Source organism: Leguminivora glycinivorella, chromosome 17 (assembly GCF_023078275.1).
Source record: "Leguminivora glycinivorella isolate SPB_JAAS2020 chromosome 17, LegGlyc_1.1, whole genome shotgun sequence".
Taxonomy (NCBI): Eukaryota; Metazoa; Arthropoda; class Insecta; order Lepidoptera; family Tortricidae; genus Leguminivora; species Leguminivora glycinivorella.
Window position 1 is genome coordinate 9,463,425 of NC_062987.1, and position 23,417 is coordinate 9,486,841.

Sequence of the window (23,417 nt, forward strand, 5' to 3'; positions counted from 1 at the left end):
CACAAGATTTCATTAATTTTTTCACAATTTTTACTTACTTCTCGCTTAACAGCGGCGACAATATTGTCCATAATGGTCACCTGTCACGTGGCGTGTCGTCGCGCACGGTCCCAATTCTAATTATTGTATTTTCGCCAAACTGTATGACAGTTTGTTGGCGAATGCAAGCATACATACTTATGGTCTACAACTCTACACACCATTTTCAAAAAACGTAGCTTTTGTATTACATCTGTCTTTTACCTGAGTAGCAGGACACTTCAGCACGTTCACAGCCGCCCAGTAAGAAAAGTTGAAAGGTCGCATGAAACAAGAGTAGTGGTATGGCGCTGCTGACGGCGCACTCGGCAGTAGCAGGACTCCGTTGTCGCCCAGTTTATTCTGTCAAAAGCCACAATAAGTTAGTATTAGTACAGTGTATTGATTTTAAAAGAACTAAATATTTTTTTACTACTGGTATAAAGGCTCTCCCCGGGTATCAATGTTAGCACTAGCTGTTAAACAACTTTTCCCCCTCGTAAAACAAATAGAAGCATCGTCCAGCAGCATCCCTCCTAAGAATAATCGGCCGACTTACCTGGATATCTTCCTTCCATTCTCTGGTAAGGTTTTCAGCCCAATCAGGGAATAAAGGCATTAACTGCACATGCAGAAGCCAAATGATAGCCGACCAACCGAGTTTTCTCATTCCAAATATCTGGAAAGGTATACAAAGGTATTTTGTAAGATGAAATAGCAAATTTTTTGATATCCTGGTCACGGCACCAAATTGTAACCACCCCACTTTACCTTTCTCAATAACTCCACGATCCAGGTGGCATCGTTCTTGCCACTACTTAATAGGCCAGGAAAATGGTGGGGCTCCTGGCTCATCCAATAGGTACGTCCACAGTTGGTACATGTGGTCGAAGCCTTTATGGTAGTAGGGTTGAGGACTGTTCTCAAACGGCACTTCCTTACTTATCTTAGCCACAGCACTGTGGGAAAATAATAGGTTTGATGAATTTTAACAAATAGGAAATAGCCAACTTTTTCGGTGGCATTCAAGAGCTTGGTTGAAAGATCATCATCGTAGTGCAAAATATTGTTCTAATGAAAATAAAAATTATTAATTTTTACTTACAGAAATTGTTCACAAACAGTGCGATCCAAACAAGAAAAGTCAGTTTTTGCTTACTTGGCCATAGCAGCTCTGAGCTCAGGCCTGATTGGACTGACTCGGTAGTCTTGGGACGATTCCATATAGTCAAACCGTATGTCCTATAAAGTTAAGAAATATTATTGCTATCAAAATCATAATCTTTGTTAAATAGGTAATACATCAGTTGTGTTTACCTTAATATCCTCCGGATGCTTTGCGACAAAACCAAGACTAATCATAGATTCTTCGCCGCCTTTGTGGAAAACAACTCCTGAAATAATATACTATCATGTATAACGTAATCTTTTATATATGTAGTTCTCATCTATTGGAGTGGATTGTACTTTTTTGCCATCGCTATTCGGACAATATTATGGAAGATTTAAATTATTATAAATACTTGTACTCGCCTTTAATGCTTGTAGTTCCTGGTGTATTGTGGTGTCCAAATAATCCACAGTAGAAAGCAGGCATACGAATGGAACCTCCCACATCCGAACCTTGAAAAAAACGTATTAATGATAAACGCTAAATCAGAGTTTGGCACTCCCAAACTCTGATGAGCGGATATCATAAAAGTTTTGTTAAAGAAGTGATGTTGATACCTAGGAAATTATTCATGCAGAAGTTGTACTCAGGAATGGCATGGATTGGCATAAGCAATGTCTTACCGATTAAGTACTTAATCGATTTATTGTATCGATCGAAGAATCGAAGAGTTCTTTAGTCTTTGGTTTGGTTTGACACTGACACACCACAAGTCGAGGAGAATGACAGATAACATTTGACAAGTGATATGACAGGGGAAATTATTTATTTTCATTTCGAATAAAGTTTTAAAATTATAAAATGTTACAACGACTGCTTGTAAATTTTAACATTAGAATATCTAGTAGGCGTGCAAATGTATTGTTTGGTTTACCAATTGCCAAGCATTCGTGTCATCACTGCGGTCACAGGTTATACTTTTCTCACAAGGCCCCTGTCTTTAGAAATTATTACGAAAGGACTTCGCACAGTAGAAATGGTATATTTACGAAATCCAGATATTATTCAAGCCAAGTGGACGTTAAAACAAAGAACGAGCCGATTGAAACATCGAAAGTAAATTCTGCAGTTGCTGGGTCCAAGAAAATTAATGTAAAGTTAAAGCATTCGGAATTGAAGCGACTGTTTGGGTTAGCAGCTCCGGAAAAATGGACCCTGACTGGTAAATATTGTAAATTAATATTGATGTAATTGTGATAGTGAGGAAGGTTACATTTTGAGTTCATAGCCACATAGGATACTTGCTTCAGAAACTTAGATTACTTAGATCATAAATTTGATTGTTGAAATAAAGCTTATATTTTTCTTCCAACAATTTTAGGTGCTATTGGATTCCTTATCATATCATCAAGTGTGACAATGGCTGTTCCATTCTCACTTGGAAAAGTTCTAGACATCATCTACAGCAGTACAAATGACCTGGCAGGAGCGAGAGAGAAACTTGATACACTCTGTTTAATGCTCTGCGGAGTGTTCCTTATTGGAGGCTTGTGTAACTTTGGACGAGTGTATCTTATGTCTATATCAGGTAATATAATTATTGGCATGTTGTGTAGACAATTAGCCCTGATATTCACAAATATAATTATGTAATTATATAGAACATCATAAGATGTAAGATGAAAATGACAACAAAATGAGGACATCACCAGCATCTAGTAAAGTTTCTTTTAGGAAACATTTAAGAATGTCACTCATTTTGTATTTGTGTGTTAAGTTGTGGATTAAGTAAATGTAGTTGAATAATAATTAACATGTTGTTGATTTGTCCGTTGAATCTATTAAAATTCTGTATTCCCTAATTAGTGTATTTTTTTCCTTGTTTGTCTAAACTTGGGAACTTGAATACTAAGATTTATAACGTTTATAGGTTGTAGTAAACACTTTAACAGTTACAGATTTTTTTATCAAATATGTCATAAATTTTGTAATGAATTAGTTTTTACTTTGCAATATTAGTGGTTGAATTTGTAAATTTTTTAGCTTCTTAATCAATACAGATGTTTTTATATGCATAGAATTATTTCCGGTTATTTTTTTATGCCATTGGTTGGTTATTACTGTGCTGTAAATAGTCTAACTATTATGCAATTTTTTTATATTTCCAGGCCAAAGAATGACACAAGCTTTGCGGAAACAAGTTTACAATGCAATATTACGGCAGGAACCGGCTTGGTTCGGTAAAACCTCCACTGGAGAGCTTGTGAACAGGTTATCAGCCGACACACAGTTAGTGGGCCGCAACCTTAGTCAGAATGTCAGTGATGGCCTGAGATCACTGTTTATGGTTGGAGCGGGGACAGGCATGATGGTAAATATACCAATATTCGCTTAGCAGTACCAACTCCCAACACTATATAGGCTGGTATTTGTTCTATTTGTGCTGTATGGTTGAGGAAATTGATTCTTTTGTTGACGGTTCATTTTACAGCTCTTAGCGTAATTATGTGTCAATCAAAGAATCAATTATTTCTCCGACTATACAAATATTAGCAATTTTTTTTTTATAAAATACATACATACATACATACAATCACGTCTGTGTCCCATGAAGGGGTAGGCAGAGCACATGAAACTACTCAGGTTTCAGTGCCACTCTTGGCAAATAAGGGGTTGAAAGAAAACGAAACTGTGACATTGCAGTGACAGGTTGCCAGCCTCTCGCCTACGCCACAATTTCAATGAATCAATCAATCAATCAATCAATTATTTATTCGTGATAACTATTCGTGATAATTTAACCCATATCCCACAGTCGCCTTCTACGACACCCACGGGAAGAAAGGGGGTGGTGAAATTCTTAACCCATCACCACACGGGCACAATAAAAAAAATATCTGTAAAAATATTGTTAAATTTTAAAACACTCAAATTACACAAAGTATTTTTAAGACTACATCCCAGACTATGTATGAAAAAAAATATCTCTGTAATTATTCATTGTATTTCATACCTTGACACAGTTTTGTTGCTCTGTGTTGGTTGTTTATCTTATCATTGATATCTTAACCATAACACATCCATCTTGACATAATTCACACTCATCGTGATTTATGTTTTTGGAAGTAATTTGTAAGAATTTTGTAAGAGGATTTACGCGTTTTAGCACGTAGACAGACAGACAAACTGTGGCAATAAACTAGAGCGCATTTTATGCCAGCAAAAAAAAACTGATTTTATGGACGGATGTATAGATGGATAGAACTCTCAGCTGAACTTTCGCATAGTATCGAAAATATAATGGAATTTATAATTTTCAAAATTTTGGTGTTTATGAACCCAATTATTTAATTACTCTCAACAATGAGTGGGTAAAAATTTGAGAAAATAAATAGGTTTTTCAAGAGCTTTGCGTTTTTCTAGTGCAGTAAGTGTAAGTACTAATAATAAATAAATGATACATAGGTACGAAAATCATTAATATATTAACGGAAAATGTATCACTGGGGCAGAGAACTCAAAGAAAGTATTAATTTCATCAAAAAAAAAAACATTGATTTAGGTAAATTGATCAAATAAATACTATTTAATCGATTTGCACTTGTTTCTGCCAACAAACCATACTCTGGTTTGGCAGAAGTTAAAATTTAGTTTTAAGTTTTAGTTTTGAATAAACATTTATTTATTTTTTATCATTAAAACTAAATTTTTTTTATTAAATTTTATTTTTTCATAAAAATTTAAAATTATTTATTAAATTTTATTAAATTTGAAATAAAATTATAAAAAAATATAATTTTTAAACAATAATTTCATTTCTCATGGTTTCTTCTGATTACCCTTTTATTTTCGATTTTTTACAGATATACATGTCACCATCGCTGGCGTTGGTCGGTCTATGTGTGGTGCCACCCGTGTCAGTGTTAGCTGTCATATACGGCCGTTTTGTGAGAAATATAACTAGACAGTTGCAGGACAGTTTAGCGGAGACTAGTGAGGTCAGTACGCGTATATATCGATAATGTAACTAATGGTTTATTAAACGGGACCACACAGAGGGACATACTTCTCGAAGCTATGTGCTCGCGCGGCAAACGTCCAATATATGTAGGTCGCTCGACCGAGGAAAATGCTCGCTTTGCCTTCGTCGAGAGTCTACATTACACCTTTGCCACACGAGCACAACGCAAACAATGGCGATCAAATATATGAAAGAAGCGCGTTCCTACGCACAGTCTTAAGTTCGTGTAGGCGAACGCGTACCATGCTTGTATGAGATAAGACAGGTCGACTGGTCGCGTTCTTGGCAGGCGGTAACTGTGAGGTAACCGAGAGCGGGTTGGCGGCGGCGGGAAGCAGGGCGTGGCCATACTGTACGATAGTTGTACGATAGTACTCTTTGTGCTTTGAGTGCCGTGGATCTATTGCAGAAGTCTGTCCTATGCGCTCGACATCCCCCCTTACAGTTATTCCTAGTAGTTCAATTTCCTCAGGATTACACTATGTATTACCCCGTAATTAATAAAATAATTTAATAAAATGAGGTCCAAGTTCCTTAACAGTTTGTGTTTCAAATTTTCAAATGAAATCAAACTTTAAACATACAATATTAACTATGTATAAGTTAACCCAATATTCATTTATAAGTTAAAAAAAATCTGCCAATAAAATATTTTACCAATTCCAGCTCGCCGAAGAGAGGATATCGAACATAAAAACAGTGAAAGCGTTTAGTAAAGAGCAGGCAGAAGGCGAATCATACGCAAAAAGGATAGAAAAGGTTCTACAACTGGCTTATAAGGAGTCGCTCGCCGTCGGCAGTTTTTATGGCCTGGTGAGTTCTTATTACCTAAGATATAATTTCTAAGGCAATGGATCGCAGTATTTTAGGTGTTACTAGGATGGATCGCATCCGAAGCACTAGGTACACTGCGCTCCAAAACACGAACATCTGATGTGGGGGAGAAGACCGCCAGACTAAAGTGTGACTGGGAAGGCCACGTTTGCCACATGTACCCGGATAGGTGGGCCAGTATAGCCACCAAGTGCATGCCTCGAATTAAGCGCGGACGTGGCAGGCCCAGACGGAGATGGTGGGACGACCTTGACACCTTCATGATTAATTGGCCAGAAACAGCACACCAACGGGAGCTGTGTAAATCACGGGGAGAGGCCTTTGCCCAGTAGTGGGACACATTAAAAAAAAACTTTATCATATATATCCACATATACCGACCATAAAAAACAGTGAAAGCGTTCAGCAAAGAGCAGGCAGAAGGCGAATCATACGCAAAGAGGATAGCGATAGTTCTACAACTGGCGTGTATAGGAGGAGTCAGTTGCTGTCGGCAGTTTTTACGGGCTGGTGAGTTCTTATTATAAAATATCGAACATAAAAATAGCTTTAAGTTAGTAGAGAGCAGTAAAGAGTAAAATACGGGTATATTCGTCGACGCCTAGCGAAAAAAGTTAAATAAATAAATATCTCACACATTTGATATTGACAGATATTTGTTTATCAACCTGTACCTCTATTACCCAGGTAGTCACTTAAGTTCAATGAAAAATATCGTTCAAAACTGGCCACGATACCGATTTTACCATTTCTCCTTTTAGGTGTCAACTTTCATCCGTATTAAAAAAGAAATAAGATCCACATAAAAGCAGCTTAATCACGGGTCTATATTAATTCGCATAACTGAATACTCCTAATATGAATTGGCATACCGTTTATTACGCATAACGTTTAATACGCATATCATTATTTCGCATAACAGATTTCGTATAATGCTAATGCGCATAATGTAAATTGTTATAACGATGAATTGGTATAAGTATAATAAGCATAACTTTGTTTCGTAGAATGTTTAAATGGCATACAAGAAAATTATATTTTCACCACACTAACGGAACGGCTTACTTTTCTGTTCAAAAACAGATAGCAAAATTGCATTTTATCCACAAGAGTGCAAAGTAATTTCATACAAATTTTAACTTGATGTCTTAACTAGCTGATAGAATTTTACCTATAAATGATGATTTTGAATCATAAATATTGAAGAAATCGATGGATTTGATTTAGTTTGATGTTTTATAGTCAGTATTTTGTTCGTGTTGGGGTGGTGAAAAATTTGGTTTTCAAACTCGGTGGCAATGTTTAACGTGCCGTACGAAGGTTAATGTGCCTTGAAACCCTCGCAACGCTTCAATATTGGAAACTTCCGCTTGTTCGGGTATCAGTATCGGCACGTGCGATCAGCGAAAATCTGAACGATGAAATAATATTATTTATTAAATACTAACCATTTTCAATTTCTTTAGTAAGGTACAGCGGGGCAAATATAGACTAAAAGGCAATTGTAACTAATCCATTTTTTCCATTACTACACTATTTCCATTATTCCATTATTACATGTACCCACTGAACACGCTTAGGTACTACATAACTGGTAGACACTCTATTTTCTGAAAAACACTTATGAAAAACGAAAAAACTTGATAAGTAATGTATAAATAAAATAAAGACTCCTTAACTCAAATAATCTTTTTAATTTAAGATTAGCAGTAGCAGTATTTAAGTTCATAAATGCATGTATGTTTCTTAAAAATAAACAGTTTTTTTTAATAATGCAAACATTGTAAAACATGGAAGAAATTGACCAGTTACATTTGCCCCCCCACTTGAGATTTGCCCCGCTGTACCTTACTTACCCCTATTTTTTTTTCATGCTTAATAAGTGAGACAATATAAAATTAAACACTCAAAATCGAGAGCTCGAAATTGGAAAATTAGCCCCTGATTGATCCAATCGCTTTCTCCATACAGTTAGTAGGTATGGCAATATTGGCAATTCATTTTAGGATAATTAAGGTTATACGAAATAATAGTATGCAAATTTCAATTATGCAAATTCATTGTTATGCGAAATAAGAATTATGCATTTTTAATATTATGCTTATTCAATGTTATGAACAATTATGTTATGCCAAATCTGTTATGCGAATTTAAATTATGCGAATTAATGATAGGCGAAATAGAGGGCACCCCTTAATCACACTGTCGTCCTACACACTCAATTGCTCTAAAATTTTCAATGGACTCTATCACCAAGTAAAATAAAGGTGACGGCTGGTAACTAGAGCTACCAAAATCAACTGAGTGGCTACACATTTTTTTTACATAAACATTTTTTTTTCTACAGACCGGCCTCTCAGGCAACGTGATAATCATCCTAGTCCTATACTACGGAGGCGGCATGGTTGCCACGGAACAGTTGACTGTCGGCAACCTAACCTCCTTCCTGCTGTACGCGGCCTACGTCGGCATTAGTATAGGCGGGCTGAGCAGCTTTTACACGGAGCTCAACAAGGGCATGGGCGCCGCCACTAGGTTGTGGGATATTATTGATAGGGAGCCGACTATACCTACCACAGGTAAGTAGGTTTATCACACATCTTTTCTCTAACATGGCGCATTGTCAGTGGAAAGGGCGGCAAATTTAAAGGATGTAGTTATAAATATTGGACATAGAAAATTTGTATTTTTTGGCTTTTCTACTGAGAAGTTGGATGTGATTCAGTATAATTATCCTAGTCTTATACTATGGAGGCGGCATGGTTGCCACGGAACAGTTGACAGACGACAACCTAACATAACAGTTGCGTCTGGAAAGTTTTATTTGTAACCTAACCTAACCTCCTTTCTGCTATATGTGGTGTACCTTTTTTAAATAATTACATATTTAATTTTTAGGGTCACTTGCACCGCCGAAAATGGAGGGTTAACCCACCATTTTATATGGAATTTGACAGTTGTCAGGCCATTGACCTTGAGCTAAGCGGGTGGTGCAAGTGGCCCTTAATGGCATTAATACATGTAGGTTACTATCACATTTTATAACGATTCATCTAACGTGTAAAAATGAAATAAGTACACTACCGTCAAAAAGTTTAAGACCAAACACGATATATGCAAATAATCAACATTTCATGAAGTTCCTATGAGAATATTACTTTTCAGTACCTACAACCGACAAAATAAAGCGTATAACAATTTTTAAAAAGGGATCATAATAAGAAATAAAAGCTAAACGTTTTTCTCATCGAAAAATCCTCCTCGACGCTTTTTCACTTCCGAGCAGATTCTTGGCATTCTTGCTATAAGTTTGTGTAGCGTTTCTTGGCTAATGGATTTCCACTCGTATTGCAGTATCTCCCATAGAGCTGTTGCAGATGTCGGACATTGTCTTCGGACTCTACGGTCGAGTTCCATAGCTGGGCACCGTTAATGAAATAGTTAACTTCGATAATCGTTAATCCGTTACTAAAAAAGTTAACTTCGTTAATCGTTAAAGCGATACATTTCGACAAATTTAACGGAAGTTAAAGTTAATCGATAATCCGTTAACACGTGATAAAACTTGAATTTTACTTGCACCAATAATCCATTATATTGTATTATGTTACTGTTCAGTACAGCAAAGCCTCTCAAAACATCCCTGATGTCAATAGGTCAAAACCCGAAATGTTAACAAATGTGAGTGTGTTTATTAAAACGTCCCACTTTGTTGGTTACCATTAAGGCGAGATTTACTTGTATATTTATATGAATATACTGACAAAATGGCTTTATAGCATTCGACAAAGTGGGACGTTTTCAGTGTACACTCACAAATTATCGTTTTGATGTGAATGTGGCCATAAATTGTGCTCCAATTAGCGGCCCTGACACAATCGCCATGGTAAAAACCTCTTAGGATTCACTGAGTCAACGTTAGTAAAAAGCGAAGCAAAGAGAACAATACTAGTTTATATATGGTTTCGTATTTTTAACGATTGACATCGGGTTTTTTCAGTAGCGTTCATAACGTGGTTTTCAATGCGCCGCTGGCGCCTGCCATGGTAGATTAACGATTAACGGACTAGGATAAATTTAACGGAAGTTAACGAATCCGTTAACATTTTTTAAAGTTAACTTAAAAGTTAATCCGTTAATCGAAATGTTAACTTCGTTAATTAACGATTAACGGATTAACGAGTTAATGCCCAGCTATGTCGAGTTCATCCCATAAAAGTTCGATCGGGCTAAGGTCTGGGGATTGCGGTGGCCAAATCATATTTTTTAACACACCTTGGCGTTCTTTATTGACTGTGTAGCTTCTACAGATCTTTGCTGGGTGTTTGGGATCGTTGTCTTCTTGCAGAACAAATGGGTTGCCGATCAATATAATAAGATTACGTTGTTTTCTATTGATTACAAATTTAGTTTGATGATTTTTAGAAGGGTTTATAACAATGACACTGAACATTGTGTTTGGTCTTAAACTTTTTGACGGTAGTGTACCTAATGTTAAGTTATGTCACCAAGCATTTTTGTTACAGGTGGTCTAAGGCCTAAAGAGCGTCCCAAAGGCGAGATAATTCTAGAGAACGTAAGGTTCGACTACCAAGGCGCCCCACTACTTAAAGGCCTAAACCTACATCTACACCCAGGGCGGTCTTTAGCACTGGTCGGTCGGTCAGGGTGCGGCAAAAGTACTGTAGCGTCACTTATATTGAGGCTATATGACCCAGTTGAAGGCAGGATATTGCTGGATGGAGTGGATATTAGGGAGTTGGATCCTGTTTGGTTGAGAAGCCATATTGGTTACGTTAGTCAGGTAAATTTTAAAAACCATTTTGCTAGTATGTGTTGGTTTAATATAGCCAGAGCGGTCTTTAGTCCTAATAGTCGGTCGGGGTAAGGCAAAAGTACTGTGGCGTCACTTATATTGAGGCTATATGACCCAGTTGAAGGCAGGATATTGCTCGATGGAGTGGATATTAGGGAGCCAACTCCCTAATATCCACTCCATCGAGCATCCTGTTTGGTTAAGAAGCCATATTGGTTACGTTAGTCAGGTAAATTTTACAAACCATTTTTAACTTATTTTGCTAGTATTTGTTAGTTTAATATAGCCAGGGCGGTCTTTACCTTTAGTCCTAGTCGGTCGGGGTAAGGCAAAAGTACTGTGGCGTCACTTATATTGAGGCTATATGACCCAGTTGAAGGCAGGATATTGCTGGATGGAGTGGATATTAGGGAGTTTGATCCAGTTTGGTTGAGAAGCCACATTGGTTACGTTAGTCGGGTAAATTTTACAAACCATTTTTAACTCAAGAGTTACACGAGCTTATTCCACCGTCCCCATTCTACCATCGGACTCTTAGACGCACGGCCGGTTTCCATCCTTAGTTGGTAGATATTCCGCGAATTCGCACGAAGCGCTTTGTTTCTTCTTTTCTTATGCGCACTGCCAAGGAGTGGAATTCCTTGCCGGCGGCTATATTTCCGAGCTCATATAACCCGGTAACCTTCAAATCAAGAGTGAACAGGCATCTTCTGGGCGAGCTCACTCCATCGTAGGCCACGTCTTTGCCTTCGGCTAGTCTGTGGCTAAGAGTAAGCCCATTTAAATAAAAAAAAAAAACTTTGGTAGTATGTGTTGGTTTAATATGTATAGCTAGTCGGGCGATTATGCTTCTAATTTTATCACTTATCAACGTGGATAAGACATCTGCCACTCTCACACTGATATACTTGCCAGAACGTGACGGATGCTTTATCCACGTAGATAAGTGATAAAATTGGAAGCGTAATAGGCCTGCAGGGCGGTCTTTAGCCCCAGTTGGTCGGTCGGGGTTTGGCAAAAGTAGTGTAGCGTCACTTTTATTGAGGACTAGCTTATTGCCGCTGCTTCGCTCGCGTTAGAAAGAGACAAAAAGTAGCCTATGTCACTCTCCATCTCTTCAAATATCTCCACTTAAAAAAATCACGTCAATTCGTATCTCCGTTTTGACGTGAAAAATGGACAAACAAACAGACACACACACTTTCCCATTTATAATATTAGTATGGATATATGACCCGGTTGAAGGCAGGATATTGCTGGATGGAGTGGATATTAGGTGCGCTATCCCGGCATTTGCTACGGCTCATGGAAGCCTGGCATCCGCTTTGACAACGAATCCCAAGATTTGACGTAGGCACTACTTTTACGAAAGCGACTGCCATCTGACCTTCGAACGCGAAGGCCTTATTGGGATTAATCCGGTTTCCGACAAGCGACTGGCAAATATCAAATGAAATTTCGCACATGAGTTCCGAAACGCATACGACCCGGGGTTCGAACCCGCGGCCGTCGGATTGAAAGTCGCACGCTCTTGCCGCTAGGCCACCAGTGCTTCCGAAAACCTTCTTGCTTCTTTTTGTTGAATTTAAATATTGTACGTTATTTAACACGTGACTTTGTTTTAGGAACCTGTGTTATTTAGTGGATCAATAAAGGATAATATTTTATACGGATCGTTAGGTGAATTAGAAGACGCTGAAGAACTAAGTGACACAGAAAAAGATAAGGTTAGTCATGAAATTAATTTAATATAAAATGGTTTCGATTTGATTAGTCAGCTTAATTAGTTTTCATCAGTATTCAATGATAACTTCGCATGTAAGTTCGTGTTTTTGCGTTGCGAGTTCATACTTTTGCTACTTGCTACTCACGATTAGTGGTAAACGTAATTATAAACTCTCAATAAACACTGATCATTGGTATAAACAGGCTAAATATGAGGGCCAGACACACTTCTCCTTATGACACAGTTAGGGCCAGTTGCATCAACCACATTTGACAGACACATCATAGTCGGGCCATTTTTCCAAGTTGACCCCCCCACTTTTTTGTAACATGGGTATTTTGTACGCGATTCATACTCAGAATCGTGAGGTCTTTTGATCCTGATAGGAGAAAAAAATGTCCAAAGATTCCCATACATTTTTCAAACCCTCCATTCCGTTACCGCTATACAAAATGTATGAAAAAAATGGGAAAAAACCTTGGGATACTTTTTTTCTCCTATTAGGATCGAAAGAGCTCGCGATTCTGAGTGGAAACCACATAAAAATTTCCAAATCCAAAAAAAAGTTTGAAAAAAAGGGCCCAGTCACGCAGCAGATGTCTATGGAACTTCCCATACAATAAAATTGAACGAACGCTTTAACGGTGACATACGGTTTGATGCAAACGGCCCTTACCCGTATTTACCTTACCTATCTATCATTGTTATGTAACCAGTGTGCGTAGCCGAATGGCAGAAACGCTCACGAAACGAAACGCTCGTAGATAGATATCTCTATCGCTCGTTGCGTTTCGTTTTCGTTTCGCGTCGGAGATGCATTCGGCTACGGGGCCTGTTATGTTATGTAACTCTTACCTCAATTCTTACCTGTACTAACCTTGAAATACTATTTGCACAGAAAATCCCAGCATGGCTGGCGGCAGCGCGAACAGCGCATCTACACGAGTTAGTTCGCGGCCGCAACGGCTGGGGGCGCTCCGTCGGCGCACGCGGCGGTCAGCTCAGCGGCGGACAGAAGCAGCGCGTCGCCATAGCACGGGCCATTGTTAAGGTAATACAGGAGTGACGCCAATAGAGACAAGACATCTTTACACGAATTAGTTCGCGGTCGCAACGGCTGGGGGCGCTCTGTCGGCGCACGCGGCGGTCAGCTCAGCGGCGGACAGAAGCAACGCGTCGCTATAGCACGGGCCATTGTTAAGGTAATATAGGAGTGATGCCAATACCTCTAGAGACAAGACATCTTTACATGAAATACATGAGTTAGTTCGCGGTCGCAACGGCTGGGGGCGCTCCGTCGGCGCACGCGGCGGTCAGCTCAGCGGCGGACAGAAGCAGCGCGTCGCGATAGCACGGGCCATTGTTAAGGTAATACAGTAGTGACGCCAATATAGACAAGACATCTTTACATGAAATACATGAGTTAGTTCGCAGTCGCAACGGCTGGGGGCGCTCCGTCGGCGCACGCGCGGTGATCAGCTCAGCAGCGGTCAGAAGCAGCGCGTCGCATAGCACGGGCCGTTGTTAAGGTAATACTTACATGAGAGATGCTAATAGACAAACCACAAGTTTACACGAGTTAGTTCGTGGCCACAACGAGGGGTTGGGTACGCAGCGACGAAGCGCGCGGTGGTCAGAAGCAGCGCGTGGCTATAGCACGGACAAATTTAACAGCGTTTTCACATTATCCGATCTAATATCGGATGTAGGAAGGAATTAAAAGGAAACAATCAAAGATGGCGGCTTAAATATAGGGGATATCGGTCCTAAATCCGATAGCTGATCGGATAATGTGAAAAAACACTAAAAGTAATACTTAAAGGAATGATATAGGTACCAATAGATATAGTGGAGTGTAATATTTACACGAGTTAGTTCGCGGCCGCAACGAGTTATTTCTGAACACTGGACACTTCGTATAATAGGTACCTACAATTACTTATAACATAATAAAATACAATTTGTATGTATAATAAGCACAATCGTTGTATAATCACTGGGAACCAATCCCATTGAGGCGTTTGTATGTAGTTAACTGTGAAACTTTAACTTTTTTTTTTGAATATTAAATATTCCAAGATGAACTGTGTCCGACATTGAAAGACCTATGTCTGACATTGTCAGACATGATTTTAAGGTAAATAATGACAAAAATAAGTCGGTATATTATTATTTTATTAATATAAATTATTCAATAAACACCCAAAGTTAGTTATTGGCTACGTGCACGACAATTACGCCCACTACCATGTGAATTTGAAGTGGAAAATGTCAAAAAATGACATGTAAACAAACACTATATTTTAACGATTTTTCGTTAATTTTAAATAAATCGAATAACAAGAGCTACTATTTCAAGTGTAATTTAGGTAGATAGATTATAAAGACAAGAATATAATACCAAAAATCAGTTTCCAAAGCATTACTCACGGTATAAACTTCCAACCCCAGACTACAGAAAGAGTCGATAAATTGGTGCTGGCAGGGCATATAAGGAATCTTGAAGAACATAGGAGTAATGGTACAAGTTCTTCGAGCTAGTGATATGGTATTCGCTAAACCTCCGTCCCGTTAATGCCATATAAAACAAATCTAAACGTAAGTACGTAGTCATGTCCGCGGCCGCAGAAATATCCTACACGGGCCTATTCCCAGGCTAGGCCTGAATCTTTAAGCATAATCTTTTACGGTAGGAAAAATACTAACAGTATATTGAACAATATTAGGTAAAGAAAGCTTAAATATAATTTATTATTATGTTTTGTTTTGACATGTCACTTACGTTTTCTTTTCACCGTAGCTATCCATTTAGTTCTTTGATCCAATTTCCAGTGTACTCCAAGAAACGCATAGAACGTGCAACGACTATTTATGCCATTATTTTTACAATTAACAACGAAACAACATTGAAACCCCATATCAAATATTACACCACATTGTATTATATTTTATGAGTTTTGATAGATGACAACCACAATCAGTGTCGATTTCGACCACCGCAAGCACTGCGATCGCTTTGCTTACCCCCTCCATGCACTTCGCACGAAGCCAATATACCCATAATTAGTAGACAACGTAATTTTTTTTATCACATTCGCACACTAAATGTGCTATTGCACGCAGGCGGAGCGTGAGTTATAGAAAAATCGTTCTCCCTAGGGAGTTAAGAAATTTCTAGTACTGTATTGAACTCTTTTTTACCTTTTTGCATATTTTTTCTAATGCAAGTGTGATGAAAAACATTGTGTTGGACACTGAAACACTCCGGAAGTATGAATATTACTAACTCGAGTCTTTAAATCGCTCCGGCAGGCCGTCGCGATTTAACTTACTCTCGTTAGTAATATTCAACTTCCTCCCCTTGTTGCAGAATGTACTATAACAATGTCGGTGTGGTATGATGGAAATAAAGGAGTTTATATAAACACTATATGATAAATGAACCCCTAATCGGGGTGGTGAAATTATTAACTGTATATGTGGTGTTGGGTTAAAAATATCACCATCCCATTTCCTCCCTTGGGTGTCATAGAAGTCGACTGTCTGACAAGAGTTCAATTGTGGCTTGGGCGATGGGCTAACCTGTAACATTAATATAAGTTACTAGCTTTTGCACGCGGCTTCGCTCGCGATAAATTCGTAAACTGCAAAATGCTCCATACAAACTTCCACCCCCCATTTTAGGAAAGTGGGGGTCAGCAAGAGACAAAAAATAGCCTATGTCACTCTCCATCCATTCAACTATTTCCACTTAAAAAAACATGTCAATTCATTCCTGCGTTTTGCTGTGAAAGACGGACAAACAAACAGACACACAGACTTTCCCATTTATAATATTAGTATGGATAACTCATATAACCTTCAAATCAAGGGTGGACAAAGTTCTGGGCGATCTCGCTCCATCGTAAGCCACGTCTTTGCCTCGGCTAAACTGAGGCCCTGAGCAAGCCCATTTATAATAAGAAAATATCGTTTACTTCCAACTCCTTAGTGGCACAGAAGTCAGAACTGAAGAAATTTCATGTGCTCTGTCTACCCCTTTTGGGAACACAGGCGTGTGTTTATGTATATGTCGCAGGGAAATGGCCAAAACAGAGATTTCATCAAATCACTAAGTGATATGATCAAATCACGCAGGATGTCAAAATGGCGAATCCATTTCATCATTTCTCTAGAAAATTTCAGTCATTTGACTAAATCCCTTACTCTGTTTAGTGAAATCACAAAATCGACCAATAGACACGCCACGTTTTGTCATTTCACTAGACTTGTTTAGGGATTTGATAAAATCCCTGAACCACGTCAGTAAGTTGACGAAACGAGCTTATAAAGTCAACTAGTTTTATTATTTCGCTAAACAAGTTCAGTGAAAAGACAAAATGTTTTAATAAATATGAAAATAATTTAAAATGAAACATTTTTAGCTTTGTTTCTTCACTTATTCTATTTTTTTCTTATTTATAGAAAACCAAAAACTCTTAAAAACGGATTCAATTTTACCATTTCACTAATCTAGTTAAGGGTTCAATCAAATCAAGTGACAAAGGCAAGAGTCTAATAAATCTAATTCAGACATTTGATCAAATCACCAGTTGAGACTTTATCATTTCCCTAAATTTGTTTAGGGAAATGTTAAAAATAGTTGACTTTTTGAGTTCGTTTCGTCAACTCACTGTCGTGGTTCAGGGATTTTATCAAATCCCTAAAGAAATCTAGTGAAATGACAAAACGTGGCGTGTCTATTGGCCGATTTTGTGATCTCACTAAACAGAGTCAGAGATTTAGTCAAATGACTGAAATTTTCTAGGGAAATGATGAAATGGATTCGCCATTTTGACATCCTGCGTGATTTGATCAAATCCCTTAGAGATTTGATCAAATCTCTGTTTTGGCCATTTCCCTGCGACATATATATGTAGATATGTTTGTTACATTGAAGTTACAATTACTGTGACGCTTTGCCACACCCACTATTAAATGGACTCTACTGATAAGTTGCCACTGCCCTTAGTTATATGGGTTACGTATTACTACCGGTACCACAAACAAATAAAAGGAAACAATGTTAATATAATAATATTTAATGATTATTGTGTAAGGCACTGGTCCCACCGCGAGCTAGTAAGCTATGAGCTATCGGCTATAAAAACGAACAAAAGATAAGCACTCCCGTGCAAATAAAAAATACACGGCGATATTGATAGCTCACCGCTGGGCGAGTAACTATAAACATCGCCGTGTCTCTTTTATTTACGCGGGAGTGATTATCTTTTGTTCGTTTTTATAGCCGATAGCTCATTGTTCACTAGCTCGCGGTGGGACTAGTGCCTAAAATATAATAGGTATTGATTAATATTTATTAAGGGACACGTTTCATATAAAGCCTATGATTAATTGATTATAGTCAGGAGGGCGCTGTTATTCTGATGTATGCAGTGACAGCTCAGTATTGTATGAGAAAAAATAGTTCTATTGAAATTCCGCAACATGGCGTGTAGTCATATATTCCTGCACTAATATAAAAATATCAGGCCGTCCCTATCGCACTTACAAATAGTGCAAAAGGGACGGCCTGCTATTTTATCGTCTATCGCGCGACCATGCTTCCCGTGCTGGTCAAGCTTTAAGTAGAAAACAGAAAAGCAATAGGTAATTCTATTTACTAACAGGAAACCTTTGATTTCGTTTAATTTATATAACTAATAATCTACGTTAGAAGTATTTACCTAACTTACTTACCTACTTTATCTAGTTCGTTAATCTGTATCAAATCATATTAGATAAACAATATGATTTGATACAGATTACCTACGCATGTTTAAAGTCTATTTTTAGAAATATTGATAACGTTATCATTTGATTTAGTCCTACCGCGTTAACACGTTTAGATCCGTGGTGGGCAAAATAGGGCTGTTATAGTGTGTGATGTCATGATATGGCTAGAACTGTAGTATGAAAGCATGTTTGGTGTAAATCTGGCCCTAGTCTAAAATGTCTTACCCCCGATGGAAAAAGTTTGCCCACCACTGCGTTAGATCATAGATTAAATGTGAGAAGATCATACCATCCCATACATTAAAATGCGACCGCGGACCGCCTAAGAACGCGCATACACTACAAAAAATGTCTTGTAGCTTTCGATTATACTTGTACCTCTAGATGGCGTTAAGTGTCACTTTTGTCATAGATTTATGGCTCGAAAGTGACACTCAACGCCAATCTACAAATAATCGATGGCAACAAGGCGTTTATTGTGGCGCCATCTACGTGTAGTGTAGTGTATGCTCGTTCTTAGGCGGTAGCATTTTAATGTATGGGATGGTAGGATCTTCTTATATTTAATCTTTGACAACTACGATTTAGGCTACGTTGTCGTTGACATAGATAAACACAACTAAATAAGCAAGTTCAAAGTCTGTCTCCACAAAATTTGATAACATTATCACTAAGTGATGATGGTACCAGGACTTCGTCCTATCGCGTTAATACACTCGGGTGCAAAGAAATCGGACCAACCCAGCAATTTTAACATTTCTTCAATTTCTGTAAAAACTGTAAGCAACACCGCGATGTGTTATATACCAAATGAAAGCTACGGCTTTCCTTTACACATTCATATGCTTTTCAAAAGTTTCCGCCCAACATTTTCAGATTTTCAGGGCTTCGAACGTTGCTGCCCTAAAAATGCGTACTGGAGTTAAACTTATGCCTAACGGGAAAAGTGGGGTTGCAGGGAAAAAAAGGAAAAATGAAAACAATTTTCAGCTTTTCAATAACGTGTATTGCCTCCTCTAGCCTTACGACAAGCAATCATTCGGTTTTTCATTGACCTTATCAATTTCACCACGACGTCTTGAGGGATGCCCGCCCATTCTTCTTCAATCGCATGCCGCAACTGCAGCAAGGTTTCAGGGGCGGGATTTCTGGCCCGAACTCTTCTTTTCAACTCGTCCCATAGGTGCTCGATCGGGTTCAGGTCTGGACTTCGTGCTGGCCAATCCATAACCTCGATGCCGACCTCCTCCAGGTACTCCTTAGTGATCCGGGCCGTATGTGGTCGAGCGTTATCTTGCATCAGGATGAACTCGTCGCCGATGTATCCCGCGAATGGGATCACGTGTTCATCCAGGATTTCCTCGATGTACCGACGAGCAGTCAAACCACCCGGATTTGGCCTGGTACCTGGCCCTGTGATGAAAACGATGTCCGTCTTCGCTTCCAAAGAAATTCCTCCCCAGACCATTATTGATCCTCCTCCATAGGCGACACGTTCTTCGATGCAGCATTGCGAAAACCGCTCTCCAGGTCTTCGGTAGACTTGTGTCCGCCCATCGTTGCCGAACAAAGTGATCCTGCACTCGTCAGAAAAAAGCACAGGCCTCCATTGCTGAACGGTCCAATTTTTATGTTCCCGAGCGAAGGCAAGTCATGCAGTTCGGTGGTCTGGGGTGAGCTTTGGGCCATTGGCAGGTTTGTGAGCTGTCAATCCCTTCTCTAGCAGTCGTCTTCTGATGGTCCATCTGCTAACAACCACATTCCGGGTGTCTCGTAGCTTCTGCTGAAGCTGAACAGCATTCAGTCGACGGTTTCGCAGCGAGGATGTTACGATGAATCGGTCATCTCTCTCTGAAGTGATGCGATGTCTGCCTGATCCGGGTCTTCTGGAGAGAATGTGGTCGTTGAGGAACCTCTGGTACACACGTTGAACTGATGATTTCGATAGGTTGAGTTGGCGAGCCACTTCACGCTGACTAAGACCATTTTGCAACAGGGCAACTGCTTGGCCAGCTTCAGCCTCGGTGGTATCCATTTTTCTTCAGTTTTTCCGGGGCAATTCGATGAGAGCAGTATTCAAGATGACGTATCAATCAGGAATGATGCACACACATTGACAATTACTGGTTTTATGCCTAATTGCAAGTTCTTGTCAGTACATGTCTCAACGAGACATTTGGAGGGGGGTTGAATTCCCCGCCCAAATTTTACTCAATATCCACCCCCACCCTTGAATATTGATGTCATTCGTTTTTGTAGTGCATCGGGGATGTTCGCGGAGGCCAGGGTAGATTGTTTCTACACTACAATGAGGAAACGCTGTACATCCCTGGTGCGCAGAGTGCGGGCTAGTTCCAGCAGCATCTTAAGGGCGTTAGCGGAGAGATTTGACTGCGAGTATCTGAACCATTGTCACATGATTCACATGCTGGTAGCAAAGTCCACCGGACTGTTGTAAATTTAATTAAGATAATTAAGATAATTATTAAGTATAATTTAGCTCTTAGTGTATTTTAATTTAATTAATTTAATGTATTCTAATTTTAATTTTAATAATATAATTATGATCCTATGTTGCCTATGTTGGTCGCAAAATAAATAAATGAAATGAAAATGAAAATGAAATTTGATAGGGCAGAAAATTATCTAATACGTGGTATTGAAATTATTTCAGTCACGCTTATAGTTTTTACACAAATTGAGAAAACGTTAAAAATGCTGAGGTGGTCCGATTTCTTTGCACCCGAGTGTAGCTTAATTTACTACCCTGCTTAACATGTCACTGATAACTCGGCCCTATCGCATATTTTTTAGGGTTACGTTACTATGAATTTTACTGAATCGTAAAAATACCAAGATATCCTCACGAAACATACCAACCAACATGACTTTTGACTTTGGTAACCAGTCTGGCCTAGTGGGCAGTGACTCCACCTGATGGTCCTGGGTTTGAATCCCTTAAGGGCTTTTATTTGAGTGATGCCGATGGGCCCAGATATTTCTTCCTGTGTCATGCTAGTTTTCTATTATTCGTATATCGTTTCAGTTTCAGTTTTATTCAAGAACAATTTACATCGTGTTTGAATGTGTATGTACAATTCGTTGTCTGAGTATCCACAAAACAAGCCTTCTTGAGCTGCTAGCGACCATTTTTTTCTACAGAGGTAGGGAATATCTAATTATCTAATCTACCTAATAATCTACTACCAAACAACTAAAATATAAGTATGTGATTGATGAGGCAATGGTTTAAAAAAAATCTAAATGACAAATTCTCTCTCTATATATGACAAATTCTCTAATGATCATGATTCCGTTGCCCATTTAAAAAGTCTTGATGACATTAACATCCTCCTAGCGTTATCCCGGCATTTGCCACGGCTCATGGGAGCCTGGGGTTCACTTTGACTACTAATCCCAAGATTTAACGTAGGCACTAGTTTTTACGAAAGCGACTGCCATCTGACCTTCCAACCCAAAGGGTAAACCAGATCTTATTGGAATTAGTCCGGTTTTCTCACGATGTTTTCCTTCACCGAAAAGACATTAACAATAAAAATAAATTTCTTGTTGCAGAACCCAAAAATCCTCATCCTAGACGAAGCTACCTCAGCGTTAGACACGTTTTCTGAATACCTAGTCGATAAAGCACTGAAAAACATAAGCAAAGACCGGACCATGCTCACCATAGCGCACCGATTGAGCACAATACAGTCCGCGGACGAAGTCGCCGTTCTAGATAATGGAGTGATCGCCGAAAAGGGGTCTTATGCGGAACTCATCGCCAAACAGGACGGTGTCTTCAGAGAGATCATCACGCACCAGCGTCTAACGAAAAAACCACAAGAAACTCAAAATGTTAACGGAACTGTCCCAAATATCAATGGCACTCTCCTATAAATTGTATATTTGAATGACGAAATTGAATGTGATATACCAGATTATTTTTATTCCATTTAGTTTTAGAACTGTTTTAAAGGTTGGAGTCAAGGTTCTAAGGGAAAATTTATCATAATTTGAGAAGTGTCCGAATTAGTGCGTTTTCACATTATCCGATCCGATATCGGATGTAGGACCGATATCCTGTATATTAAAGGCGCCATCTTTGACATTTGCTTTTGACATCCTTTCTACATCTGATATCGGATCGGATAATGTGAAAACACTGATAGGTTCATGTGCTCGCATTTTAACTTAGTGCTTGATATTTTCGAATACCACCGTGTATTAAAATTGATTGTTATCTAGGTAGAAATTGTGTTAGTAGCTATAAAATACTGAAGCAAAAAAGTAATTTTAAGATTTTAAATTTTTTGCTAACGAAAAAGTTGATATCCATGATAAGAATAATTACGAGATGAACATCAAATGTTACATTTTCACGGAATTTCCCTATATGAGAATATAACAAAAAGCGCAATTGTTCATGTAGGTTATGATTTGATTACCTGCTAAATGCAATACCTATTACACTTTCTTCCATTGCAATATTGTTCAGCATAGTAAATATTTCAAAAAGGATAATTTTTTAATTGTTGTAAGTTTTATAATTGAAAAATGAGTTACTGTACTGTGTACTGTACTGCAATTCTAACTATCACTAGTAAAATGACAATAGTCTTATTTAGAAAATAATTAGTAAATTAATCTTAAGTGGATGTATTTATACCTACTTCAGTATGTCGCTAAGATTTGTAAAGATTCATGGGTGATTTTACAGTTAATCTGTTATAATAATTTTATTTTACTTATTGATCTTTATAAAACTCAGTCAACATAACTAGACGACAGATAAGGTATTATCACGTTTTCAATGTAAAAAATGTGTTCAAATCGCATTAATTTTTATTTATGACAGTTCAATTTGTATTTTTAGTCTTACAAGTTACAATATAAACGGGTAGCGGAATATTTTTGTCTGAAACAAATAAAATGGTTGTTGTTATTTTTAAAAAGTGTTATAATTTCGACGTGAATGTTTTTATCAAAAAATCCAGAATTGTTTACGGGTTTCAGCGAAAATATAGAAAGAGTTGGACTATGCCCCCGCGGGCGTGCCGCCGTCAGACGCGGCTCATTCCAATCTCGCTAAAGCTAAAAACCAGCATAAGGGTGT

The 23,417-nt window shown here is 38.4% G+C and overlaps 2 protein-coding genes across 2 annotated transcripts; one reads left to right on the top strand and one right to left on the bottom strand.

Moving 5' to 3' along the window:
• Positions 1–192: 192 nt before the first annotated feature.
• On the bottom strand, positions 193–1,412 carry LOC125235591 (fatty-acid amide hydrolase 2-B-like). Its single transcript, XM_048142189.1, has 5 exons — positions 1,336–1,412; positions 1,124–1,260; positions 790–977; positions 578–697; positions 193–381 (listed from the first exon to the last, which is right to left on the bottom strand). The coding sequence occupies exons 3-5, from the start codon at positions 871–873 to the stop codon at positions 193–195; spliced, it is 393 nt and encodes a 130-aa protein (XP_047998146.1). The 5' UTR covers positions 874–977; positions 1,124–1,260; positions 1,336–1,412.
• Positions 1,413–1,920: 508 nt separating this feature from the next.
• Positions 1,921–23,383, top strand: LOC125235117 (ATP-binding cassette sub-family B member 10, mitochondrial). The gene is made up of 10 exons (XM_048141552.1): positions 1,921–2,351; positions 2,511–2,717; positions 3,298–3,500; positions 4,993–5,127; positions 5,817–5,963; positions 8,332–8,563; positions 10,511–10,788; positions 12,426–12,527; positions 13,425–13,577; positions 21,878–23,383. Exons 1-10 carry the CDS (start codon positions 1,991–1,993, stop codon positions 22,199–22,201), a joined length of 2,142 nt encoding a protein of 713 aa, XP_047997509.1. The 5' UTR covers positions 1,921–1,990; the 3' UTR covers positions 22,202–23,383.
• Positions 23,384–23,417: the final 34 nt, after the last annotated feature.

What these genes read in the sequence shown, in the direction of transcription:
- LOC125235591 (XM_048142189.1), bottom strand. Translation starts at nt 873, where the DNA reads ATGAGCCAGGAGCCCCACCATTTTCCTGGCCTATTAAGTAGTGGCAAG. An exon ending in TCGTGGAGTTATTGAGAAAG is followed by an intron (nt 698 to 789) that starts GTAAAGTGGGGT and finishes ATACCTTTCCAG; the next exon opens with ATATTTGGAATGAGAAAACT. An exon ending in AATGGAAGGAAGATATCCAG is followed by an intron (nt 382 to 577) that starts GTAAGTCGGCCG and finishes GGCTTTTGACAG; the next exon opens with AATAAACTGGGCGACAACGG.
- LOC125235117 (XM_048141552.1), top strand. Translation starts at nt 1,991, where the DNA reads ATGTTACAACGACTGCTTGTAAATTTTAACATTAGAATATCTAGTAGG. An exon ending in GGAAAAATGGACCCTGACTG is followed by an intron (nt 2,352 to 2,510) that starts GTAAATATTGTA and finishes CAACAATTTTAG; the next exon opens with GTGCTATTGGATTCCTTATC. An exon ending in TAGCACGGGCCATTGTTAAG is followed by an intron (nt 13,578 to 21,877) that starts GTAATACAGGAG and finishes TTCTTGTTGCAG; the next exon opens with AACCCAAAAATCCTCATCCT.